The 24,760-nt window shown below is 42.9% G+C and overlaps 1 protein-coding gene across 6 annotated transcripts; it reads left to right on the top strand.

Moving 5' to 3' along the window:
- The first annotated feature begins 553 nt into the window (after positions 1-553).
- ppip5k1b (diphosphoinositol pentakisphosphate kinase 1b) lies at positions 554-24,739 on the top strand. Of its 6 annotated transcripts, XM_055156043.1 has the most exons (31): positions 554-692; positions 1,794-2,060; positions 2,223-2,380; positions 2,848-3,034; positions 3,559-3,649; positions 3,790-3,875; positions 4,008-4,162; positions 4,866-4,967; positions 5,397-5,558; positions 5,724-5,845; positions 6,794-6,895; positions 7,342-7,428; positions 7,816-7,891; positions 8,396-8,505; positions 9,929-10,014; positions 10,162-10,287; positions 11,837-11,958; positions 12,319-12,495; positions 12,836-12,977; positions 13,366-13,589; positions 13,756-13,883; positions 14,893-15,007; positions 15,515-15,622; positions 16,285-16,398; positions 16,787-16,927; positions 17,060-17,156; positions 19,482-19,578; positions 20,877-20,953; positions 22,087-22,224; positions 22,523-22,591; positions 23,341-24,739. In XM_055156043.1, exons 2-31 carry the CDS (start codon positions 1,988-1,990, stop codon positions 23,415-23,417), a joined length of 3,549 nt encoding a protein of 1,182 aa, XP_055012018.1. In that variant the 5' UTR covers positions 554-692; positions 1,794-1,987; the 3' UTR covers positions 23,418-24,739. The 6 variants fall into 6 exon arrangements, with proteins under 6 accessions (XP_055012018.1, XP_055012014.1, XP_055012015.1 ...); XM_055156039.1 differs by lacking the exon at positions 20,877-20,953 and having other exon boundaries at positions 1,794-2,051; positions 19,482-19,691; XM_055156040.1 differs by lacking the exon at positions 20,877-20,953 and having other exon boundaries at positions 1,794-2,051; positions 2,209-2,380; positions 19,482-19,691.
- The last annotated feature ends 21 nt before the right edge of the window (positions 24,740-24,760 follow it).

The raw sequence follows: 24,760 nt of genomic DNA, 5'->3' as shown, positions 1-24,760 counted from the left end.
TTCATACTAGGCAATGTGGGTGAAGTGTCTTGCCTAAGAACAAAATGACAGTTTTTTGCCAGTGGCGCCCCACTGTGGCAACTGGAATTCCTAGCGGTCTCCCATCCAAGTACTACCCAGGCCCAGCCTGCTTAGCTTCTCAGATCTGACGGGATCAGACTTTTACAAGCCGGTATGGCCACGAGCTCAGTTTAGTTCAGTATTGGGGTTTCGCAAAACCTATGTCTATGGTTTTATGGTAGCCTATATATTGTTTATAGAATGGTACAACTATATATTGAAGTCTATGGTGGAAGCCTCAGTTTTATTGAACATCTTTTATTTTCTTTGTGCGTCTATGGTGCATGCTAGTGCGCCTCAGTGCGTTCTTGTCATTGTTATTGTTATCGTTATTGTCTTGTCTTGTTATTTTAATAGATCCATGGTTCTTGTGCGTAGTGTGGGGCTTTTCCAGCAGATGGCGCCACGTACGCGGTGCTCTCTGAATCATACGCTGAACTTTATTTAAAACCAAAACAAACACACGGTCTCGTGCACAGCAGCTGTAGCTCTCGCGAGACCAAGCGGTGACCTCAAAGAGAAGTTAGTCCCGAGTCTGGACAAAAACGAAAACCTAGGTCTGGACCTGATCCGGCCCTGATCCGGACCTACATCTAGTCCGGACACGAGCACGGGGCCGGGCACACGCTCAGGTGAGTACAGCTCCATGCGCGTGAACCTCCGGGGGCGCCCCCCGTGTGCGTCTTTCTCAAGTTTGTCTCCGGCTGAGTTCGGCTGTTTCCGGGGGTCTCCGAAGAGCGATGGGTTCGGACCTGGTTTAGACCTGGTTAAGTCCTGGTTTGGATCTCGTTTAGTTCTGTTTTAGTCCTGTTTTAGTTTAGATTTTGTCCTATTTATACCTACTTTAGAGCTGGTTTAGTTCTGGTTTAGTTCTGGTTTGGATCTTGTTAAATTCTGTTTTAGTCCTGGTTTATTTCTGGTTTAGACCTAGTTTAGACCTGGTTTAATCCTGGTTTAAATCTTGTTTAGGTCTAGTTTAGACCTGTTTTAGTTTTAGTCCTCCATGAATAATATTTATACTGAAGTAACAGTACTCTTACTTGAGTAAAAGTTGTGGTTACTCTTTCCACTGTGTGTAGGTCTACAAGTGACAAAAGTTTTATGTTGATATGACATGATTTGAACATTTTAGTTACGCTCATTATTGTCTATGATTTGAAAATACAAGCTTTTGTGCATATTTAATGTGTTGTACTTAACAGTACATTCACTTCAAATCATAAAACAGATGTTTCACCCGACAGTTACTCTTTAAGTTAGTTTTGCTAAACACCTTTTTACTCTTACTTGAGTAATTTCTTGGTCCACTGCTTTGTACTTCTGCTTGAGTAACATTATTTTGTAACATTTCTCTTGCTTGAGTTCAGTTTGTGTTTAGAACTATAACAATTATGTAATTCAGTATAAAAAGTTGTTTGATTCCAGCTTCCACTAGTGCACGCTGCAGTTGTGTCCTTGAGCCAGACACTCCTCTCTTGTGTGTGACAATGGGAGAATTATACTTTTCCACTACATGGTCTATAGCGTTTTCCTACCTTCTACCTTCAAGGCTCAAAGTACTTTGCAAGGAACCACTCACCCGTTCACACCAGTGTACACAGATACTAGGGGTTTGTGTAGTATCTTGCCTAAGGACACAACAACAGCATTTGCCTTTGGGAGCTTGAATCACACCACAAGTTATGTTTTAGTCCTGCTTTAGTCCTGCTGTAACTGATTTGAACATTTTATAGGCCTGATTTACATCTGGGTCAGTGGATCAGTGATGTTTGTGGGATTCGATCCACTCACTTTTGGATTAGAAGACCATCACCCTACCACATAAGCTACTGCTGCCCGCGTGTTTCAAACCTTGGCCTGTGGATGATTCACCTGGACTCTGACCTCACCTGTCGGGGGCGGAGCCTGCTGCCGTAATGTCAGTGTGATGTCAGAACGGAGGCGGGGATTCGTGTTGGGGTGCGAGGAGGACGATGGCGACATGCAGACAGGTGAGGCAGGTGAGACAGGTGCGAGAACCAGACTCTGTAACATTATTATAACTTTAATCATTTTGGTTTAATTCTCTTTATATTTTCAAACCAGCATCTGTCCAAAATCTTTTAAATAAATGCATTTGTGATGATTCTGCTCTTGTCACATGTTTAGTTTTCCTCTCACAGAACCAGCTCAGAATTTTGAGGGACTGAGGGGAACACTGAAGACAAGCATGGACCAGGAAACAGAACCAGGTTTAGACCAGGATCTGAACCAAGACCCAGGTCTGGATTCGGGGGACTCTGTGGAATTGGAGGATCTGGAGGACCTGGAGAACTACGAGGTGAAGTTTATCATTATAATAACTTTGTACTGGTTTTATCCTGTTTTACACCTGGTTTACTCCTTGTCTAATCCTGTCTTGGCCTGGTTTAGTTTAGGTTTAGTCTTGGTTTAGACCTAGTTTGTACTTGATTTGAACCATATATAGTCCTGATTTACACCTGGTATGGACTTGGTTTAGTTCTGGTTTATTACTGCTACTACTACTACTACTACTACTACTACTACTACTACCACTATAATCATAATATGATAATGTATTATTATTATTATTATTATTATTATTATTATCCATCTCTCTGTGTCCTTTATCAGAGCTTTATCAGAGCTTTGGCCTTTGGAACAGAACAAACTGAGTCAGGTTTATGATCCAGTGATAAACCAGGTCTGAACCAGGTCTGAACCAGGTCTGAACCAGGTCTGAACCAGGTCTAAACCAGGTCTATAAGCCAGTATTTTGTGTTATAGCGCCGCATAGTGGTGGGGATCTGCGCCATGACGAAGAAGTCTCGGTCAAAACCGATGGTTCAGATCCTGGAGAGACTCTGTCGCTTTGAGTTCATCCAAGTCTCGGTTTTCCCTGAAGATGTGATTCTGGAGCAACCCCCGGAAAACTGGCCCCTGTGTGATGTACTGGTGTCCTTCCACTCCAAAGGTGAGAGGAGAGAGACGAAAGGAGAAGGAGGACAGGAGGAGAACAGAGGGAGAAAGGAGGAAATAAGAAGAGGAGAGGGCAGGGGGTGAGGAGGAGATGAAGAGGAGAAGAGAAGAGGGGGTGAGGATGAGGATGAGGATGAGGATGAGAGAGAGGAGAAGAGGAGGAGAGAGAAGAACAGAGGAGGAGAGGAGGGGGACAAGGTAAAAGGATGAGTGGAGAAGAGAGTGTAGGTGTTAGTAGGAGGGGGAGAAGGGGTGAAACAGTGAGTAGCTTGTAGATAGTACCTTGCCTCACAACAGGAAGGTCCTAGGTTTGTTGAACTCTTGAGGTGAAGCACTTCTGTGGAGTTTGCATGTTCTGCCTGTGTCTGGGCCTCAGGTCCTCCTGCTGGCCTAGGTCTGGGAACGGTACTCTTCTACTGTAGTGCTGTAGTACTTCTACTATACTATATGTACTATAGTACAGTAGAACTTGTGCTGATCTATTGTAGTACCTGTACTTCATGCTTTTCTCTGTGGCAGGTTTCCCATTGGACAAAGCGGTGGAATATTCTAAACTCAGGAACCCTCTACTCATCAATGACCTGGACATGCAGTACTACATCCAGGATAGGTACTAGTTCTACTACTACTACTACTACTGTTACTAATATTAGTACTACTACTACTACTTCTACTACTACTACTACTGCTACTGCTGCTGCTGCTGCTACTATTCAAAATGAATCCAAACTCTGTTGGGGTGTTTTTCAGGAGGGAGGTGTACCGGATCCTTCAGGAGGAGGGCATAGACTTGCCTCGGTACGCTGTCCTCAACCGAGACCCCGATCATCCAGAAGGTACCAGATGGATCTCAACCAGACTACGGGGGGCTAATATAGTCCTGGTTTAGTCATGATTTAGTCCTGATTCAGATTTGGTGTAGACTTGGTTCAGACCTGATTTAGCCCTGGGTTTTGTCCTCTCTTCAGAGTGTAACCTGGTTGAAGGGGAGGACCATGTGGAGGTGAACGGGGAGATCTTTCACAAACCGTTTGTAGAGAAACCAGTTTGTGCGGAAGACCACAATGTGTACATCTACTATCCCACGTCTGCAGGAGGAGGCAGCCAGAGGCTCTTTAGGAAGGTGAGATGAAACCAAAGCTACAGCTGAAAGAACCTTTAGAACTCCTTCTAGAGGAAAATGTATACTTTGCAGCTGTCATCAACATTCCCTGGGAGTGTAATGCTAACTGTAAGCACTGCTCTCTCTGAAGCTCAAGTTAGACTTTAATCTGAGCTTTAAAGTATTGATTTAACTGGAACTACAACAGGTGAGCTAATTTGTGCTGTTAAACAGTGGAAATTAGCCATGTTGGCTATAATTGTTACATATTTACATTTTAAATGTTCATTAATATGTGCTGTCCCTTTACAGTAAATAAATAAGAATCAAGTCCCTCTCAAATAACATTCCAGTCACTAGCTTGCTAGCACTTTAAAGTTTTTGACAGTGTTTGCTAATGTGTGCATTGTGTCACCATGGTAACTGCTGAATAAGTCAGGCTAATGGTAAGAGTGACGCAAATCAGACAGATGACTCAAATCCTGAGGTTGGTACGGGTGGTGGAAGGGTCCAACTGTCTGATCAAGTGGTTTGTTTTGTGTGTATATCCTACATATCCTATGTATATATGTTTTGACATGTTTTAATAATAATAGGATTGATTTTAGTAGTAATAAGGGTTCACAATAATAATAATAATTGGTTTAGTTTTGTGTGCAGGTCTTTATATCTATATTATGTCTAATGATTTTGATATCAGTGACAGCTTTTGTGTGTTATGTAGATTGGCAGCAGGAGCAGTGTGTACTCTCCTGAGAGCAGCGTCAGAAAAACTGGCTCCTACATCTACGAAGAGTTCATGCCCACCGACGGGACTGACGTCAAGGTACCCACGCCCTAAAATTACACCTTAACCTGACAACCTCTGACCCCTAATCCCAGACCCTAACCACCTCATATCAGATGCAAGAGGTAATGCCCACAGATGGGACTGACAAGGTCAAAGTAACAACACCCTAAAAATACACCCTAAACCCTACATCCTACCTCCCCTCCTTTTTGATTGGCTGGTTGCTATGATACTTGCTGTTGGAATTCCAAATATGGAACTGGACTCGAGATTAGCTGCTATAACTGCTATCCTCAGTGAGCTTCATTTGAAGGCTTACACTGTGGGTGATGTCACACTTCCACTATATAATCTGTGGCTACTCTATGGCACTATATACTCTATAACACTACAGTATGACTCCTCCTCCCCTCCCCTCTCTCTCACTTGTCTCTCACCTGCCTTTCTCTCACCTGTATGTGTCAGGTGTACACAGTGGGCCCAGACTACGCCCACGCTGAGGCTCGTAAGTCCCCGGCTCTGGACGGTAAAGTGGAGCGTGACAGTGAGGGGAAAGAGGTCAGATACCCAGTGATGCTGACTGCCATGGAGAAGCTGGTCGCCCGCAAGGTCTGCCTGGCCTTCAAGGTACAGAACTCTAGATCTGGTTTAGTCCTGGTTTATAGCTGGTATAGTCCTGGTTTGCACTGGTTTAGACCCAGTTTCAGTCCTAGTTTAGACCTGGTTTAGACCTGGTTCAGTCCTGGTTTAGATGTGATTTACATCTGGTTTAGTCTTGGTTTTGTTTTTCAGCAAACAGTCTGTGGCTTTGACCTGCTCAGAGCAAATGGTCACTCATTTGTTTGTGACGTGAACGGATTCAGCTTTGTCAAGAACTCCATGAAGTACTACGACGACTGTGCCAAAGTACTCGGGTAAGTACAATTACTACTACTACAGTGTGCTCCTAAAAAGTTCAGATGTCCACTCTTCATCTGACCAAACCAAATGTCCGTGTCTTTGCCACATGTTTCTAATGTCTTTGTAAAGTGCCTATTAAGCAGTAGTAGTAGTAGCAGCAGCAGTACTAGTACAAGTAGTAATTGTAGTGTTTGTAATTGTTGTAGTTGTAGTATTTGTGAATGCAGTTGGAGTGAAATTATCATTACAAACTGTTGACAGATGAAGAAAACAAACAGTAAAATTGAAGGCTGTAGTAGTAGTGGTTGTTGTAGTAGTTGAACTAGTTGTAGTTGTAATATTTGTGAATGCAGTTGCAGTGAGATTATTATTACAAGGTGCTGACAGCTTGAGTAAACAAACAGTAAAATTGAAGGTTGTAACTGAATCCAGACTGGGTTTAGTCCTGGTATGTTACCGGATCTTTATGGCTCTGTAAAGTCCACAGGGTGAACTGTAAAACCTGATCCAGAGACCAGAGACCAGAGACCAGAGACCAGAGACCAGAGACCAGAGACCAGAGACCAGAGACCAGAGACCAGAGACCAGAGACCAGAGACCAGACCTGGGGAACTCTGAGTTCTAGTTATTTTTGTCTCTGTTTCCACCAGGTCACATTACATGTCTCTTATCACATAAGAATTCACACAGCCCCAGGGACAAGACCTGGTTCAGACCTGGTTCAGACCTGGTTCAGACCTGGTTCAGACCTGGTTCAGACCTGGTTCAGACCTGGTTCAGATATGGTTCAAGCCAATATTTCTGAGGTGGTGCTTGGGTGCTTTTCTCAGACCCTTTGGGCCAGTTCTAGGCCTAGACAGGATAATGGGAGGGAATTTGACACGCAGGGATACAGGAGATAGAAGGGCATCTGACACACAGGGATACAGGAGGGCACCTGATGTATTTAGTTGTTTCCATAGAAACCTGGTTATGAGAGAGCTGGCTCCTCAGTTGCACCTGCCCTGGTCTCTGCCCATGGAGTCTGAGGACATTCCCATAGTGCCCACAACCTCCGGGACCATGTAAGTAATACTGCAACCTACTACTACAGCTACTTCTACTACTATTACTATTGCTACTATTACTTCTACTACTACCACTATACTGCTACTACTATTACTGCTACTAATACGACTAATACGACTACTATTACTATTATTACAAAATTGAATCAAAACAACGGAGCTTACTAAAGTTTTGGTTTAGTAGGTTTTGATTCAATTTCGTGAAACTTTCTTGTTCCTGGATGCCTCAAGAACAGTTTCTTTGTAATTTACTACTACTACTACTTCTATTACTGCTACTACTTGTACCACTCCTGGAGCCCTGTGTGGCAGTAGATCAGAATTCTATCTTTCTTAACATTTGCGTGGTTTTGTGATCAGAGATATGAACAGTCTATGGTCCAGACCTTAAAGTTTGGTTGCGTTTAAATCTTTTGAATGAAATAAAGACTTTGTATGTTCAGGATGGAGCTGCGCTGTGTCATTGCCATCATCCGCCACGGAGACAGAACGCCCAAACAGAAGATGAAGATGGAGGTCCGCCACCCACTGTGAGTCCAGGCTGGGATTATAACCAGATCTGAATCCTAAACTGTGATTATAACCAGGTCTGAGACCTAGACCGGGATCCAAACTGAGTTTTAAAAAATACGCATCCAGGTACTAATCAATTCTGAGACTAGTGTCAAAACTGGATTCTTCCCTGAATCACTGTTGCTATGGTACTCCATAAACTGGAGAAGGTGGAACCTTTCATGATTTTTTTAAGTATCTTTGATAATTGAGATTGAGTATCAAGTCTTTTCCTTAGTAAGAAAAAGAAATGAGCCCCAGACTTCATTCCTAACCAGATCAAAGGGCCCAGACCGGTATTATAACCAGAGCTGAAGCCCAGACCGGGATTATAACCAGATTGTCTTTGTGTTGTTTTGTTCCAGGTTTTTCGAGCTGTTTGAGAAATACGGAGGATATAAAAGTGGGAAACTGAAGCTGAAGAAGCCCAAACAGCTGCAGGTCGGTTCTACTCAAAATAGAATATTAAAATTTAAAGTGTCTATGACAGGTTAGACCACTCATTTGACTAAAACAGTTAATCATGAATTAATTTTTTTGATTTTACATTTTACTTCCTGGTGTGAAGTCATGATATCACTCTTGGGAATTCCATAATGGCTACCTAGCAACCATGTGGTACACCCGGCCAAAACTCAAATGTACAGGAATTATGATCTGACAAATAAAATATAAGAAACCATCTTTATTTGGTTGAAATCATCTTTAAGGTATCAGGAAAATGTGTTTTTGCATAAATTCTGCCAAACTTTTGGCTAGAATTTTCCCAGTGTAATTTCATTAATATGGAACGCTCTAAAATAGAACTCTACTTCCTGTAATTTTCAACATATTTTTTCGACTTTTCATAGAATCATTAAAAACTGTCATATGCACATTAAACATGAGAGTCTAAACTGGATCTGGACTGGGTCCTGAGTTCTTCTTGTCTTATTCTGTTTGTAGGAAGTGCTGGACATAGCACGCCTCTTGTTGGTGGAGCTGGGGCAACACACAGACTGTGAGATTGAAGAGAAGAAGTCCAAACTGGAGCAGCTCAAAACCGTCCTGGAAATGTACAGTTAGCATTTCACATTTTAGTATTTATACTGCATTTATATGGTCCTTGGGTACTCGGAATTCCAAGATTGAATTTGATTTTTTTATCTCAGCTTTTTTTTTTTATTATTATGTCACCAATAATAAAATCATTTAGTCTGCTCATTAACATTGATTAAAAGAACTAACTAGTTGTTGTTGCCATTAACCTTCTCAAAACTAAACATTATTTGTTTACTTTAGCTAGTTAACATTACATCTGTATTAATTAAACTCTCGTAGTGTTGGTATTTTTTGTGCAGATCTGTTTCTCTTATGATCTTATGATCTGGACGACTGATGGTTAACACTTAAATCTAATAACTTTTAGTCAAAGAGCTCAAATGTTTCAGATAAACTGACAAATCAGCTGATTTACGTTCATCTACACAGAGCAAGTATAAATATTGGTGCTATGAAATAAAAACTGAGTTAAAGTGTTCTCTGTCAGAATATGTAAGCTACAAGACTCTGTATGCAGAATCTTTTAGATATAACATGCTCCAGATTCTGAGTGACATGTAGCTCTTTCATACCCAGGTCAAATGTAAAGATGAAGGATAGAATCTCCTTTATGTTGTGGCAATTTGGTCCCTCAAAATCTTGAGATCTTGTCCCATCCCTAAAATTTACACACACAGCAGAAATTTGATCAGGAACTGATTTCTATGAAACATCATGTAAACAGTCCCATCTGATGTGAGTAACTGAATTGTTGTCACTATTGAGTTATCTCTTCGTCCTCTGAACTACAAAATCTGTCATTCTCTCTGAGTCCTGTTTTTCTGGCCTGATGCTGTGATCTCTTCTCTCCTCATTCTGTTCCTCCATGTTCTCCTTCATGCTCCTCCCTGTTCTTCTGTCTCTGAAGGGAGTCCAGTCTGAATGATTCTCAGTACGTGTGAACCCTCTTGTCTCTGAACTGCTTCAACTGTTTGCAGCATGAAACTTTCCAGCTGTTCCACCAGGCCCTGACCCTACTGACCCTGACCTTTCAGCTGGTCCCTTTGATACTGACCTTACAGTTTATCCTCTGACCCTAACCTTTCAGCTGTTCTCTTTGATACTGACCTTACAGTTTATCCTCTGACCCTGACGTTTCAGCTCTTCCTGTGACCCTGACCTTACAGTTTGATCTCTGACCATGACCTCTCAGCTGTTTCTAACCCTGTCTTTAGTGTGAAGTGTCTTTAAAGTGTGTTTTTTTGAGTGCATACCTTGCAGCTGTTCATGATGACACTTACACTTGAATGGACCTTGCAGCTGTTGTCTTGAGAGAACACTCTTACTGTTGTGTATATCACAGTTAGTTAAAACTGTACTTGTGATGTTTTATATTCATATTGTCTAATTTCGTTTACTTCTTGTGCTTTTATAATAATCCTGAGTGTTCTGTTTAAGGTATGGACATTTCTCTGGAATCAACCGAAAAGTCCAGCTTACGTACCTGAGGACGGGGAAACCGCAGGCATCCAGTGGAGAAGAAGGTATGGTTCAATCTTCTGATGTTTCAGTGGGGTTTGGGAGCAGTCTAATTACTGATAATTTCTCTTATATTTGTATCAGATTGAGACCAAAAGGAGGGCCCTGGTGGGTTTGGGAGCGGTCTAATGTTTGATGTGTTCTCTTATCAGATTGTCATAAGGAGGGTCCTTCGCTGCTCCTGGTGCTGAAATGGGGCGGAGAGCTAACTCCAGCAGGACGTGTCCAGGCTGAGGAGCTGGGACGCGCCTTTCGCTGCATGTACCCTGGAGGACAAGGTACGGGAGGGCATCTGACGCAATGTGGCACACGGGGAGGGCATCTGAGCCAGTCTGATACACCTGCAGGGCATCTGAGGCAATTTCACACATGGGGAGTGCACCTGCCATAATCTGAGATACTGAGAGGGCATCTGAGACACAGGGATACAGGAGGATGGGAGGGCATCTGACACACAGGGATACAGGGGGATGGGAGGGCATCTGACACACAGGGATACAGGAGGATGGGAGGGCATCTGACACACAGGGAGGGCATCTTTAACGTTGTCTTTTTTGCCGCGGTAAAATTTTGGTGAAAAGCCGGTAACCGCCGTCTCCTTGGAAACGAGTCTCCGATTGGTAAGCCCTGCCTCCGCTCTGATCCGGCCACTGTGATTGGATGGTTTGAATCAGCTCGTGATGATATGGCGGTGTGTGATTGGCCACAGTCTCCCTCTGTCTGCCCCCCCTAGACACACCCCCACACTCCTCTAACCACTCTGCCTCTCCTCTCCTCTTCTCTCACTCTGTTCTTCCTCTCTCTCCTCTCTTCCCCCTCTCTTTCCTCTCCCCAGGCAGCTCCATCTTTTTTTCTCCTCTCCCGCTCCTCTCTCTAGCTCTGTTCTTCATCTTTCCCTCTCTTCTGATATCTCCCACTTTTCTCCTCCCCCTCTCAGTTCTCTCTCTCTCCTTGTTCTGCTCTCTCTCTCCTCCTCTCTTTCACCCATCTCCCTTCTGTCTTCTCTCTCTCTGGTGTCACTTTAGTCCTGGTCATGTGATGTTATGTGTGCTGCCTCCTGATTGGTCGATATGAGCATGTGTGAGAATAAAGTTTTTAAACAGAGAAACAGCAACTCTGACCTTTCACTTCAGTGTGTCTGCGGGGTCACAGCAAGGTCAGATTATTACTCGACTTTGTGATTCAAGAAACAGACAACCTGCTGAACAAAGGGAGAAAATAGGAGAGAAAGGAGGAGATGAGGAGAAAGGAGACGTGCAGAGAGGAAACAGGAGATGAGGAGAGGAAGACTCTAGGACTGGACGAGACAAGGAGAGAGAAGATGAGTAGAGGAGACAGGAGACGAGGAGACGACGAGAGAGGAGACGAGGATAGAGGAAACGAGGAGACAAGAGGACAGGAAGCATGGTCATGTGATCTGTGACAGTAGCATGTGCTCTGCAGCCAATGAGAATCAGGCCTCTCTTCACTGTGATTGGTTCAAAACTGCTGCTCCAGATTCTGGTTCAGGTCTGCTTTAGTCCTGGTTCAGTTCTGGTTCAGGCCTGGTTTAGGCCTGGTTTAGTCCCTGACCAAACTGTGGAGCATCAGTGAAATTTCACAAAAAAGTTATTTTGAATATTGTAAAAGTTTAAAACAGAAAACCAGAAGTGTGATCCGAGCACAGTGAAAGAGACGCCTCCCAATCTGGGCCCTAATCAACCGCCTGGTCCTCCCCCGGATCAAAACTCTCTGGTCCCGTCTAGACCTTGTCTGGTCTAAGTCTGGGCTTTGTCTGGTTTTAGTCCAGTCTGGTCCTGGTCTAACTCCCATCTTGTTTGGTTCCAGGGGACTATGCTGGGTTCCCGGGCTGTGGGCTTCTGAGACTCCACAGCACCTACAGGCATGACCTGAAGATCTATGCCTCTGACGAAGGAAGAGTCCAGATGACTGCTGCTGCCTTTGCCAAAGTAAGACCTGGTTAGACCTAATTTAGACCTGGTTCAGACCTGATTCAGTCCCACTTTAGACCCGGTTTATACCCAGTTTATACCCAGTTTATATCTATTTAGACTTGGTTTAGACCTGGTTTAGACATGTTTAGACACGTTTAAGACCTGGTCTAGACCTGTTTCAGACCATGTTTAGACCCGATTTAAACCTGGTTTTGTCCTGGTTCAGACCTGGTTTAGATCTGAATTAAACATGGTTAAGACCTGGTTCTGTCCAGGTTTAAACCTAGATTTAAACCCAGACCCCCTTTTGACCTATTTTAGTCTTGATTTGAACCAGGTTCAGACCCTGTTTAGACCCTGTTTTCTATGTGTCAGGGTCTTCTAGCTCTGGAGGGGGAGCTGACACCAATCCTGGTGCAGATGGTGAAAAGCGCAAACATGAATGGCCTCTTGGACTCGGACTGTCTCTCGGACACTCAGAACCGGGTCAAGACCAGACTCCACGAGATCCTGCAGCAAGACCAGGATTTCGTACCCGACCACTACCAGAAGGTAAGACCAAGACTAAACCAGGACTGAACCGAGACTGAAAGAAGACTTAATCAGGACTAGGACAGGACCAACGGTGTAAGAAGTACTCAATTTAGCATTTGTTCTCAGAGTATAATAAAAAATATTTCTACTGGTCATCCCAATTCAAAAGTTTAGGAGCAGATAATGTAATGGAGTTTTATGTAAAGCATATCCACTTTAAAATTTATAGTGAAATACAGATGCCTAAAATTTGTACTTAAGTACTGTACTTTGCTGCTTGTATTTTATTACTTTCCACCACTAGACAGGTCTAACCCAGAACTAGGACAGGTCTAATCCCCGTCCCTGTCTCTTATAGCTGGCGCCAACCCAGAGTCCATCTCTGGTGAACTCCATGAACCTGGTCCAGAACCCAGTGAAAACCTGTGATGAGGTCTACAGCCTGATCCAGAACCTGACCTCCCAAATCCGACAGAGACTGGAGACTCCCACAGCCCAGAGTGAGTGACTATTTATTTATTATTTTATTTTATCTTATCAGGAAGTTCCACAGAGAGTTTAGTTTTAGTTGGTTTATGAGAGTATTCCATAAATGTGAGGCATAGAATCTAAAACCATTTTCCCTGCTTTGTGTAGATTTGTGGTACTGCTAAGGACTAACCCAGGACTCACCCAGAACTGAACCAGGACTAGGCCAAGACTAAACCATTACTAAACCAAGACTGAACCAGGTCTAAAATAGGACTAGAGCAGGACTGAACCAAGACTAAACCAGGACTGAACCAGGACTAACTCACCATTCCGAGTCCCTGATGTAGCAGAGATGGTCTAACCCTGGTCTAACCTTGCTCTAACACTGGTCTAACCCTGGTCTTTTGTATCCCACAGACCTACAGCTGTACCACTCTGAGTCACTGGAGCTGATGCTACAAAGATGGTCTAAACTGGAGAGAGACTTTCGGATGAAGAGTGGTCGCTATGACATCAGTAAAATCCCAGACATCTATGACTGCATCAAATATGACTCCCAACATAACGCCTCCCTGGGCCTAGACCGGACACAGGACCTGTTCAGACTGAGCCGAGCCCTGGCCGACATCGTCATACCTCAGGTCAGGCCTGCTTAAACCTGGTTTAGTCTTGATTTAGACCTGGTTCAGTCCTGGTTTAGTTCTTGTTTTGACCTGATTTTAGTCCTTGTGTAGATCTAGTTTTAGTCCTTATTTAGCCTTGATTTTGGTCGACTTGGTTTTTGGTTGACTTGGTACTGGTCTACAGGAGTATGGGATCAGCAGAGAGGAGAAGTTGGACATAGCTCAGACGTACTGTGTTCCCCTGATGAAGAAGATCCAACTGGATCTCCAGAGGACTCATGAGGACGAGGCAGTCAACAAACTCCATCCACTGTGAGCCCTACTCCAGCCCTAACACCTACACCAACCAATCCAATATCTACAACACCTAAATGCTAACCCGACAAACTGCACCCACTGTGAGTAAAGACCCATCTAGAATCATCCAATGCAACACTACTATCTCTAACATCAAACCAAACTCTACAAGCTCCAGCCATCATGAGTAAAGACCCTAACACCTACACCATCTAATGTGACACCACTTTTATCTGTAACATTTTATCTGATGAGATGTCACGGTTTTGACTTGTTTGCATTCATGTGCCTTTTATGTCAGAAATCAGTAAGTCATTCATGTTCATTAACAGAGTTTTAATAGAGCTAACCAGTGAGAGCTGTTGATGTTAGCATTCTCAAAAGCTAAATGTTATTAGTTTACTTTAGCTATTTAACATTAGCCAGGCTGGAGCCACTTGGTGCCTCTCCTTGCATAAACTAAGCGAAGATAAAACTACAGCTCTTGTGCGCTGATGCGGTCAATTTCTGTTGAATTAAAAGACATGACTCAAGTGAATACAGGTTAGTGTGACCATATTTGCGTTTGTCAAAACCAGGACACCGTACGGGGGGTGGGAGGTGGGGACTCGTCATCAACATTGCGCGACTCACCTGGCAAAGCTTTTTCCCACTGAACACCGAAACAAAGACATTATTGTCCTTCTTCCTACAGAATTTGGGAAAAGCTTAATATGCCAGTTAGCCACGTTAGCGGCGCATGACATATGTCACGACCAAATAGCAGTGATTGGTTAAATGAAAAAAAGTACCCGCCTACCGTCGAGCGAATGAATTCTAACGCTGCGAGGTCAGATGGTTTCTAATAAGTGAAACCGGCTGATGAATCGGGCAAATTTAACATTGCATCGGTGAGTATTTAAGCAGCTGTAGTGTCTAATTTTTCTTGTGCAGATCTGTTGCTCTTATGAAAATGATTAACTTATTAAGCTAGCCATTCAGATGTTATAACGTCTGTTCCATATATTATTTTTGTCTCTTTTAGATATTCCCGTGGTGTGATGTCTCCAGGGCGTCATGTCAGGACTCGTCTGTACTTCACCTCCGAGAGCCACGTCCACTCTCTGCTCAACATGTTCAGATACGGCGGCCTGCTCGATGTAAGTGAGCTCTAAGCATTATCAGTAATTCAGTAGTCCACACCAAACATACAGTGGACTGACGATTGTCACACTGGGGTGTTCTGCATGTATCTCTATGGTGGAATGTTCAGCAGTTACCATGGTGACACAATGCACAAATTAGCAAACACTACTCGACTTTATGTCTTTAAACTTGAGAATACAATATGTATTGAAACGCATTTTCAGAAGCCTGTGATTGATCAATACGAGTGTTCATGGTCCTCTTTAGGTGTTTGATTGCCTACAAAAATGAGAGTGACTACTAACCTTTGACTAATGGTAGCTAGCTTATGACTGTGATGTTATTTGAGAGGGACTAATTCAGTTCTTTATGGTCAGATTGTGTTAAAACAAAGCTTAGATTAATGTCTAACAAACGTCAGATAGAGCAGTCCCTCCAGTTAGCGTTACAGCCCCAGAGAATGTTGATGCAAAGTATCAATTATCTTTAATAATCTATATCTATATGTGTGTGTCCACCAGGAGGAGCATGACGCACAGTGGAAACAGGCCATGGAGTATCTGAGTGCAGTGCCAGAACTCAACTACATGACCCAGATCGTGATTATGCTGTATGAAGATAATAACAAGGTAATATATGTAAATGTGTGCAAATAAATATGTTTAAGTAAGTAAGTCTTTATATAGCGCTTTTCACAGACATTTTTTGTCCCCAAAGACGCTTTACAGAGCATTATTCAGCATTATTCATTCAGCATTATTCATTCACTCTATACCTGGTGATGTTAAGCTACTATTGTAGCCACAGCTGCCCTGGGACAGACTGACAGAAGTGCGGCTGCCATGCCAATCGGCGCCATCGGTCCCTCCGACCACCAGCATCAGTCACGCACACACCACTTTCATACTAGGCAATGTGGGTAAAGTGTCTTGCCTAAGGACACACAATGATTGAATTGATTGTATTTAACTGACCTTGACTATCAACTGTTCTGGAGACTTATGTAGCATGTTTTGGGTTGATGGGGGAAACCGGAGCGCCCGGAGGAAACCCATCCAGACACGGGGAGAAACATGCAAACTCCACACAGAAAGGCCCGGGCGACCCGGGGATCGAACCCAGAACCTTCTTGCTGTGAGGGATGAGCGCTAACCACTCATATTTATGTAACAAATATAATATTACAAACATACCCAAAGCACACCAATCCATAATAAACTCGACTATATGATCTTTCTGATAAGATACACTGTGTTATGTGTTGTGTTTAACTCTTGTATGTGTCTTTTAGGATCCTTCTTCTGAGGAGCGTTTTCATGTGGAGCTGCACTTCAGTCCTGGAGTTAGAGGCTGTGAGAGTGAGAGCGCCCCCCAGGGGTTTGGCTTCAGACCTGCCTCCTCTGAGGTACATACAGCCCACAGTATAATTCCTATATGGTAACTCATTTCTCCAACATGCCATGCCCCCTAAAGCATAACAACTACCAAAGCATGAGAGAGACTGGCATCTGAGTGCTCTGTGGTACATATTCCTTACAGTATATCTCCTATATCCTACTGCCTACCTCCTACACACTAAATACCTCATACGACATTCAGGCCTGAGCACCCCATGTCAGGCCTGCTTAATCAGACTTACACTGCCTACAGTATAGCTCCTATGTCTTAACGCACTGCCTACACACTAGAGCTAAAGTCCTACACTCTATTTTCTTATAATTACAAGGAGGATGGGAGGGAATTGTACTTTCAGGAGGATTGGAGTACTTCTTAGTGAAACGTGTGTGTTTCAGAACAAAGACAAGCGCCCGGACCAGGGGAGTTTAGAGGATCTGAGCCAGGACCAGACCGACCAAGCACTTAATGTATCAGAGCCAATCAGCATTCAGCGCCGCTCTCCCATGATCCGCAATCGCAAGACTGGATCTATGGAGGTAAATCAGGTGTAAACCAGGACTAAACCAGGAATAAATCAGAACTAAACCAGGACCATACTAGGACTATACCAGAAATAAACCAGGTCTAAACCAGGACTGAACCAGGTTTAAATCCGGTCTGTTCTTCAGGTCCTGTCTGAGTGTGCTCAGTCTAAAGGAGGTCCTCTCAGACTCTTCTCATCTGGATCTCGTCAGTCGCCCGAGTTCAAACCAAACCCAGGACTTGGTCAGTACTTTTTTCCCTCCTCTCTCCTATCATCCCTCCATCTCTCCTGTCATCACTCCATTTCTTCATCTCTCCCTCTCTCCATCTGTCCTGGCCCTCAATCACTCCATCACTCCATCACTCCATCACTCTATCTCTCCATCACGCTTTCCCCTGAGCCCCGGTACAGAGGACAGCCTGTGCGAGGGAGGGCCTCTGGTCTAAAGTCACTGCACATGTGTGGAGTCTGTATTGTCTCACCGTGGCTCAGTTCCCTCTGTCTCAGGAGACTTTTCAGCTGTTCAGCTGATATTGTAAGATTTTAGAAATAATCCAGCCTAGTTTTCTCTGTTTCATGGTTTTAATGTTACTTCTTGGTTAAGCATGGGCAGTAGATATGACAGATAATTCCCGTTCTGTTACCAAGTAACCATAATGTAAACAAGAGCCAAAGACCTTCCAGTTTTCATAATTGATATTTTGCATGCTGGAGGTGTTCATGTATGTCTATGGCGGAATGTTCAGCAGTTACCATGGTGACACAATGCACACATTAGCAAACACAGCCAGTCTGAAAAAAATGATTTAAACAGAAAAATTTTAGGAGCCAAGTTCATGGTCTTGTGACTAGCTTGTAACTGTAATGTTATTTTAGAAAGACTTTTTTTTAACAGCGCAAACCAGCTCACCTATTGCAGTTCAGTTAAGCCAGTTCTTTATGGTCAGATTTTGTTAAAGCAAAGTTCACACTAAGTAATTTAAATAACAGAGCTTCAGACAGAGCAGAGCCTACAGTTAGCATCACACTCCCAGCTGCAAAATATCAATAGTTATGATTAAACTAAAGAAAATAACAAACCTTTATTTAGTAAAATGAAGGTTTAAACAGTCCTTGTGCTTAAATTGTTTCTGCATTTTGGATGGAGTTTGTTGAAAACCTGTCAGATGTTCTTTAACCCTGCTCTGCTCATTCCTCTGGCTTATCCACATTCATCTGGACTGGAGACCGAAAGAGACCAAAGACTCTATCCCCTGACCCAGACTTGGTCTACCCTAGAACCAGACCAGGTCTAACCCTAAACCAGGACCTACCCCCTACTGGGCTCTGTTACATAGAAACCTTCAGAGTCTTCTGTTCCTTGAGGTTGTGTTACAAACACAGCACAAAGATTTGCACTGAGTTGGTCTGGGCCATGTGGCAAAAAAATATTTTTTTTTCCTCATTGATCAATCTTGACTTCAGTCAATCAGACTATTTTGTTTGTGAAAAACGTGTAGAAGGTAAGAGCTTTGTGCATTTGTATACAGGGAAAATGTGTGAGCTTTTCTGTCAGCTGGATGTTACAAAAGTTAAGATTTTTCGTCTTGTTCCACTGTCGTGACACTTTGACCAGTTAGATTCAAATAGTTGTCATGACGTTCTGTGTTTTCCAATCACTTTCGGTGAGAGATCTTCCAGATCGATAATGTGTACAACTCCATTCTACACATTATCAGTCGGTTATGGCTGTAGACCTCTCCATTAAAAAGACACAGATTGATAACTACAGCAGATTTGAATCTGATGAATAGCCCAGCCCTGGTAATGAGGTGCTTTTCTAAATGTGTCCTTTGATTTTAAAATGACAGTTTTAAATGTCTTGGGAAAATCTGTTGTTTCCCATTCGGAAAGTTGGAGGAGAGAGAGAGAGTTAGTCTACAGTCTATAGTAAGAGTGCCTGGAAGGTCTAGGGGGAGGGGGGATCAGCAGGTTACAGGGTCAGGGGTCACGGGCTGTTTGTCATTCTTCCCTCTGTTTATAACCACCATAACAGCTGCACCTGCCTACTCCTGTCTGCACCTGTTTGCTCCTCTACACCTCCTTGCTCGTCTCCTAACTTCTAACTACCCCTTACCCACTCTGATGTGTTTAGTGTGAACAGAGCATCCCCCACAGGCACAGAGAGGAACTACGAAATGTTTTTCAATTATCATTTTTATCAGTGGGAGGGCATCCGACACACCACAACATCTGCAGATTAACTAGAGGCATTTGACCTGCCCACATTTCTGTCTAACACTACAGGGCCACAGGAGGATGGGAGGGCATCTGACATGCAGGGATACATGTCTAAACCAGGACTGAACCAGGACTATACCAGGACTTAACCAGGATTAAACCAGGTCTCCAGGGCTACAGGATTGCATGAGGGCATCTGACACACAGGGAGGGCATGGGAGGGCATTTGAAACACAGATATACAGGAGGATCAGAGAGCATCTGACACATAGGGGGGAGGGTATCTGACACAGGTTCAGTTCTTCTCTGTTCCTGGGGGGGGCGCTGTACTAACTGTGTGTGTGTAGGCTCCATGTGCTCGGGGCTGTTCTCCTGTAGCGCACCCAACCTGCGAGAGTACATCCGCGCGCACCACCGCAAAAACCCAAAACCTGGACTAAACCTGGACCAAACCAGGGCTAAACCCGCACTAAACCCGGACCAGACCAGGACTAAACCTGAGCCTCTGCTCCGAAAGCCCCCGCTGTCCCCTGGAAGTCTGCCCTCCACAGTCTTTGGTAGGTACTAACACCAGACCAGGACTGGACCAGAACTGAGCCAGGTCTAAACTACATATAAACCAGGATTGAGCCAGGTCTAAACCAGGTCTAAACTAGGACTGAGCCAGGACTAAACAAGGACTAAAACAGGACTAAACCAGGTCTTAACGAGGACTAAAATAGCACTAAACCAGAGACTCATTCAGAGTGTTACACACATCAATCTGGTGTGAGCCAGGCTAGTGAAACACTGGAAAAGGAGCCGTATGAGTGTTTTAGCTCCAAATAAAGTTAAAGCGAGCTAACACTAGAGCTTCCTCTAATGTAACTGTCTCTGCAGGTCCATAGTGTCTGACTCAGATCTATAATCACTTTGACTTTCAGTCGGAGGATTTTAATTCTATGTTCTGATGCTTCATGACTTCAGTCTTGGTTTAGTCTTGGTCCATCCCTGGTCCATCCCTGGTTTAGACCTGGTTTAATTCTGGTTCTACATTACTAACCTCACATCACTTCACCATTTCATTCCTCCTCTTTTTTCTGTGTCTCTTGTGTCTTGTCTCATGTCTTACTGCATTTCCATCTCTGTCCTGCAGGGGCGCCTGTCATTCCCCATTTTGAGTCGAAACCATTGTGCACAAGCGTTTTCATAAACACTGGTCACTACGGCAACACAAAGACAACCTCCATAGTGTCATGGAGGGATCACAGGGACCAAATTTGACCCGAGTGCTAGACCTGTCACGATAATGACTATATCGACTTATCGTTCACAGACAAATGGAACAATTATTTTAGACTCGGTATTAATCATGGTTCTTTTTCTTTGAACTCGTGGGAAGTTTTGTTATAGTTCTGCACTAAGATAAGATCTGAGAACCATAAAAGGTTGAATAAGTAACTGGAACATGAGTCATTAAGAGTTTCTTTTATTTATTGCAGTTCATGTTCATTAACAATACAGCACACACTAGTTTTGGGGAGGTAAATCCTGCTTATATTATCGTTTATTGTCAATATTTACGTCAGCGATATAGCCTACTTCTGACAGGTCTGCATCAAAAAATTAAACTTATCAAGATTTTCTTCTAAAACTCGAGCTGGCACAGAACACACACATGCTAATGTTAGCATAAGTGAGGCAGATTCGGCAGTGACTCTGAGGACTCACATTGCGCCTCTGAACCTGCTCTGTCCCTCTTCTTCTTCTTCTTCAGACTTTCTGTCTTTGCCGCCGAAAAAGAGATTTTCTGTGACTCTGGCCCTGCACCCGACTAACGGTGAGAACCCAACTAAAACCAGTCTAAACCAGGTCTAATTCAGAACTAAATCAAGACTAAAACCAGACTAAACCAGGTCTTAACCAGAAGTAACCGAGCACCTTGCACCCGACTAATGGTGAGAACCGGACTAAAACCAGGCCTAAACCAGAACTAAAATAGACTAAACCAGGTCTAAACCAGGATTAAAACCAATTCTCAACTAGGTCTAAAGAGGGACTAAACCAGGACTAAAATTAGACTAAACCAGTTCTAAACCAGACTAAACCAGGTCTTAACCAGGAGTTACCCAGTACATTATCCTTGCACCTGACTAACGGTGAGTGTCTAAACCAAGACTAAACCAGGACTAAAACTGGACTAAAATGGGTCTAAAACCAGAAGATTAGCCCTGCACCCGACTAATGGTGAGAACCTGAGAAAAAAACAGTATTAAAACTAACCTTAAACTAACATTGTGTTTTTGGTCCAATTAGTTTAGTGCTTTACTAACTGTTTGAGTGTGTAAACCCAACCAGAACTTGTTTAATGTCTAAGTGCACATTTGCCGTTAGCTGTACAGACCCTGCAGCTGTAAACACCTTGCAGCTGTTCCCCTATATGGCCCTGCCCCTGTACAGAACTTACAGTTATACAGATCCTGCAATTAGGGCTGCACAGTCTATCGTGAAAATATCAATATCGCAAGAAAATAAATATGTGTCAACAACACAAAGTTCTCCATTTTAGTGTTTTTGTAAAGTCAAAAGGATAAAAGGGAGAGTGTTTTCATGACTTTCTTGGACTGGTCCTGCTTTTGACAAGTACTTGGAGTGAGGTGATGAAGGCTGAGGAGCAGGTAAATTCTGGAGAAGCATCAGATAGAGGGGAGCACAGTTTGGCCTTTCAGGCTGAATTTACGCTAGGTCCATTCTCAGTTTTAATTTAACTCAACTTATTGTGCCAAAAAGTAAATAAAATATCATTATCACAACACTAAACAGTGCAGCCCTATCTGCAGCTGTACAGACCCTGCAGCTGCTCCTCAAATCACTGATCTGATAAACCCAGACCAAGTCTAACTCTGGTTCTCCTCCTGACCTGGTTCTTTCCCAATCTTGTCTTGAAACAGTTTTGACATGGTTTTGTTGCAGGGTTTGAAGGCTGCTCCATGGTCCCCTCTATCTTCCCTCTGGAGACACTACACAACTCTCTGTCCCTGAAACAAGTCGACGAGTTTCTGCACAGAGTCTGCAAGACCCAAGACCCAGATCATAACCGGACTAATGCAGGTACTAGATCACGGACAGGACCAGGACTAGTCCAATGAGGTTCATTTGGTCTTCCGATCATTTATATTGTTAGATTATTTTTTCTGACCAAGAGTTTGTTTTCATACCTGACAGTTTCGACTGGTCACTAGCATCATGTGACCACTCTGAGGAAGACTGCTAGTGAGCAGTCGAAACTGTCAGGTAAGAAAACAAACTCTTGGTCTGAAAAAAAGAACCTTATAACATAAAGGAACTGGACTAAACCAAGTGTAAACCAAGTGTAAACCAGATCTAAAGCTCTCCTCTGTGTTGTCAGTTCTGGTGGAGTCTCCAGCTCAGCCTCGAGCCTCGTCTGAAGCTTATCTCCAACAGTTCATCCACAGCTGTGAGTCATACCCTTCTAATGTTCTAATATGGTCTTGTTCTAATGACTCTAATCCTAACAGCTGTGAGACCAACACCTCCATTGCACTGAGTCACAATCTAAAAATGCCCCTCTGGTCTAATATCTCACACTTACAACCCTTTTTCTTAATAAAAAAAAAAAAAAAAATCCAAATTTTTTTCTTCTCTGCGCTCTAAACTGTAAATGTCCCTCTGCTCTAAAGTTCTAATGACCCTCTGTTCTGATGCAGACTCCTAGTCCCTTCTGCTTATGTTACATTAATTATGAAACTTTAACTCTCTTTCTTACATTTTTTTTGCTTCTGCATTGGAACACTCAGATAAAAAAGTCACTCTTAAAGATGCACTGCGCAAATTTTATGGTAGAGGGTCCGTTACATACTTGCCTCCATGGAGATGTTGTTGCTTTGCCTGGAATGTCCCATGGTGTGACTTTAAACATATCCATCTAGCATTTATTCATTACAAGTGTTTCTATTGCTCAAAAATACATTAATTCCTTCTGTGAATAGGGGCGACTCTCCACAGATCTGAATTGTAATGTAGTGTAGCACTGTAACCTGCTCATGATGGAAAGGTTTAATCTATACTGTAGAACATTCAAGACAATGCAATAACATAAAATGACAATAAATGACAATAAATGTAATAACAATAAATGTCCACTTACAAAAACACTGAGTTTGGCAGCCTTAATTCAAAGTTTGTTTGTTTGTTTGTTTGTTTCAGTCAGGGGCATTCCCTCCAGTGGCCCCTCCTCTCCTGTCCAGGAAAGCCCAGTCTCCAGTTTCAGCTTTAGTCAATGACAGAGTAGCAGAGAAAACCTTGCCTCTATATCTGACATCAGTCAATGACAGTACAGCATCACAGAAAATCCCGCCTCTGTGTCCGACATCAGCCAATGACAGCGCAGCCTCAGAGAAAACCCCGCCTCTGTATTCAACATCAGCCAATGACAGTACAGCACCAAAAGACTAGAGTCCGGGTCTCAGTCAGACTGCACAGACTCTGCAGGACAGTGTTTTATGGATAGTTTGTTCACTCTTCATATTTTTCTATATTTGATACTTTTATAGATTCACTGTAAAAAAAAAAAAAAGATAGATAGATTTTTTTTTTTTTTTTTTTTTTTGAGGTTGTCAGGGTTAGTTTCATGTGTCCAAAACCAAAATGCAGTTTTATTTTTCAATCTCAGAATTTAAGGAGGCAACGGAAGCATCGCTGTAGATGAAGCAGTCCACCGTAAAGGTCCTATAATCCAAAATTCACTCTTGTGACCCTTAATCTATGTTATAATTTTGTTATCTCCCCAAAAAATTCACACGTGTTTGAGGTAACCCATAGTTATTAGTGTGTTTACATCTCCAAAGCTCAAAATGCTCTGCTCCACCTTTTGATGTCATTTAGTAGTAGCTTTCAAGTTAACAGCTCCTTTTACCTTTAGTTCAGTAGAGATTGACAATTCCAGGGGCTGAAATGATCCAAATGATTCTAGTGAAGGTGTATAGAGGTTAAAAACACAATTAGAGCACTTCCTGTATTTCCACATGACATCATAAGGTGGAATAGTGTTTTCTATTTAAGAGAAGAACTCAGCCTAAATATGCAGGTTTTGTGGGTTTAACTTGTGTGACTGAACCTAAACACGACTCCAGGTCTGTTTGTGATGAGGAAACATTATAGCAGATCAGAAAATAGTGTAATATGGGCTCTTTAAGAGACTATGTCAGTGTGCGTAAATGTAGCTTTAATTTCAGGTGGACCACCAGAGATGTGCTTTAAGAGTTTTTATTTTATGAATACTGAAAAATTCCGCCTTAAACACCATACTACCTTAACAAATCCACATCTGTGTATTATACCAAAAAACAACTAAAACCAGTCCGCATAAAAAACCCTCGCTCTGCCTTAACAGACTCAGCCCAAAGTATTTTGGGAAATCAGTTCTCATTCACATGTTCATTTGCAAGTCTGTGGAATTTTTGTTTTGTTTTAATTAATTAAAATGAAGGTTTTAAAGGTTTGTTTAAATCTGAACAGCTGAATGTACATGCCTGTCTGACCCTGCTGCTGTTCAGAGACATGTTATATCACTGATTTGTTCTGATGATTAAAATTTTGACTGAAATTTGTTTGTTTGTTTCTTATA

Source organism: Boleophthalmus pectinirostris, unplaced genomic scaffold (genome assembly GCF_026225935.1).
Source record: "Boleophthalmus pectinirostris isolate CB_2022bp ecotype Guang Dong unplaced genomic scaffold, ASM2622593v1 HiC_scaffold_2, whole genome shotgun sequence".
NCBI lineage: Eukaryota > Metazoa > Chordata > Actinopteri > Gobiiformes > Gobiidae > Boleophthalmus > Boleophthalmus pectinirostris.
Note: the sequence above shows the minus strand (reverse complement) of the source record. Positions and strands in the feature narration are given on the sequence as shown.

What these genes read in the sequence shown, in the direction of transcription:
- ppip5k1b (XM_020934665.2), top strand. Translation starts at nt 1,988, where the DNA reads ATGTCAGAACGGAGGCGGGGATTCGTGTTGGGGTGCGAGGAGGACGAT. An exon ending in AGACCCCGATCATCCAGAAG is followed by an intron (nt 3,876 to 4,007) that starts GTACCAGATGGA and finishes TCCTCTCTTCAG; the next exon opens with AGTGTAACCTGGTTGAAGGG. An exon ending in GCAAGACTGGATCTATGGAG is followed by an intron (nt 16,928 to 17,059) that starts GTAAATCAGGTG and finishes TCTGTTCTTCAG; the next exon opens with GTCCTGTCTGAGTGTGCTCA.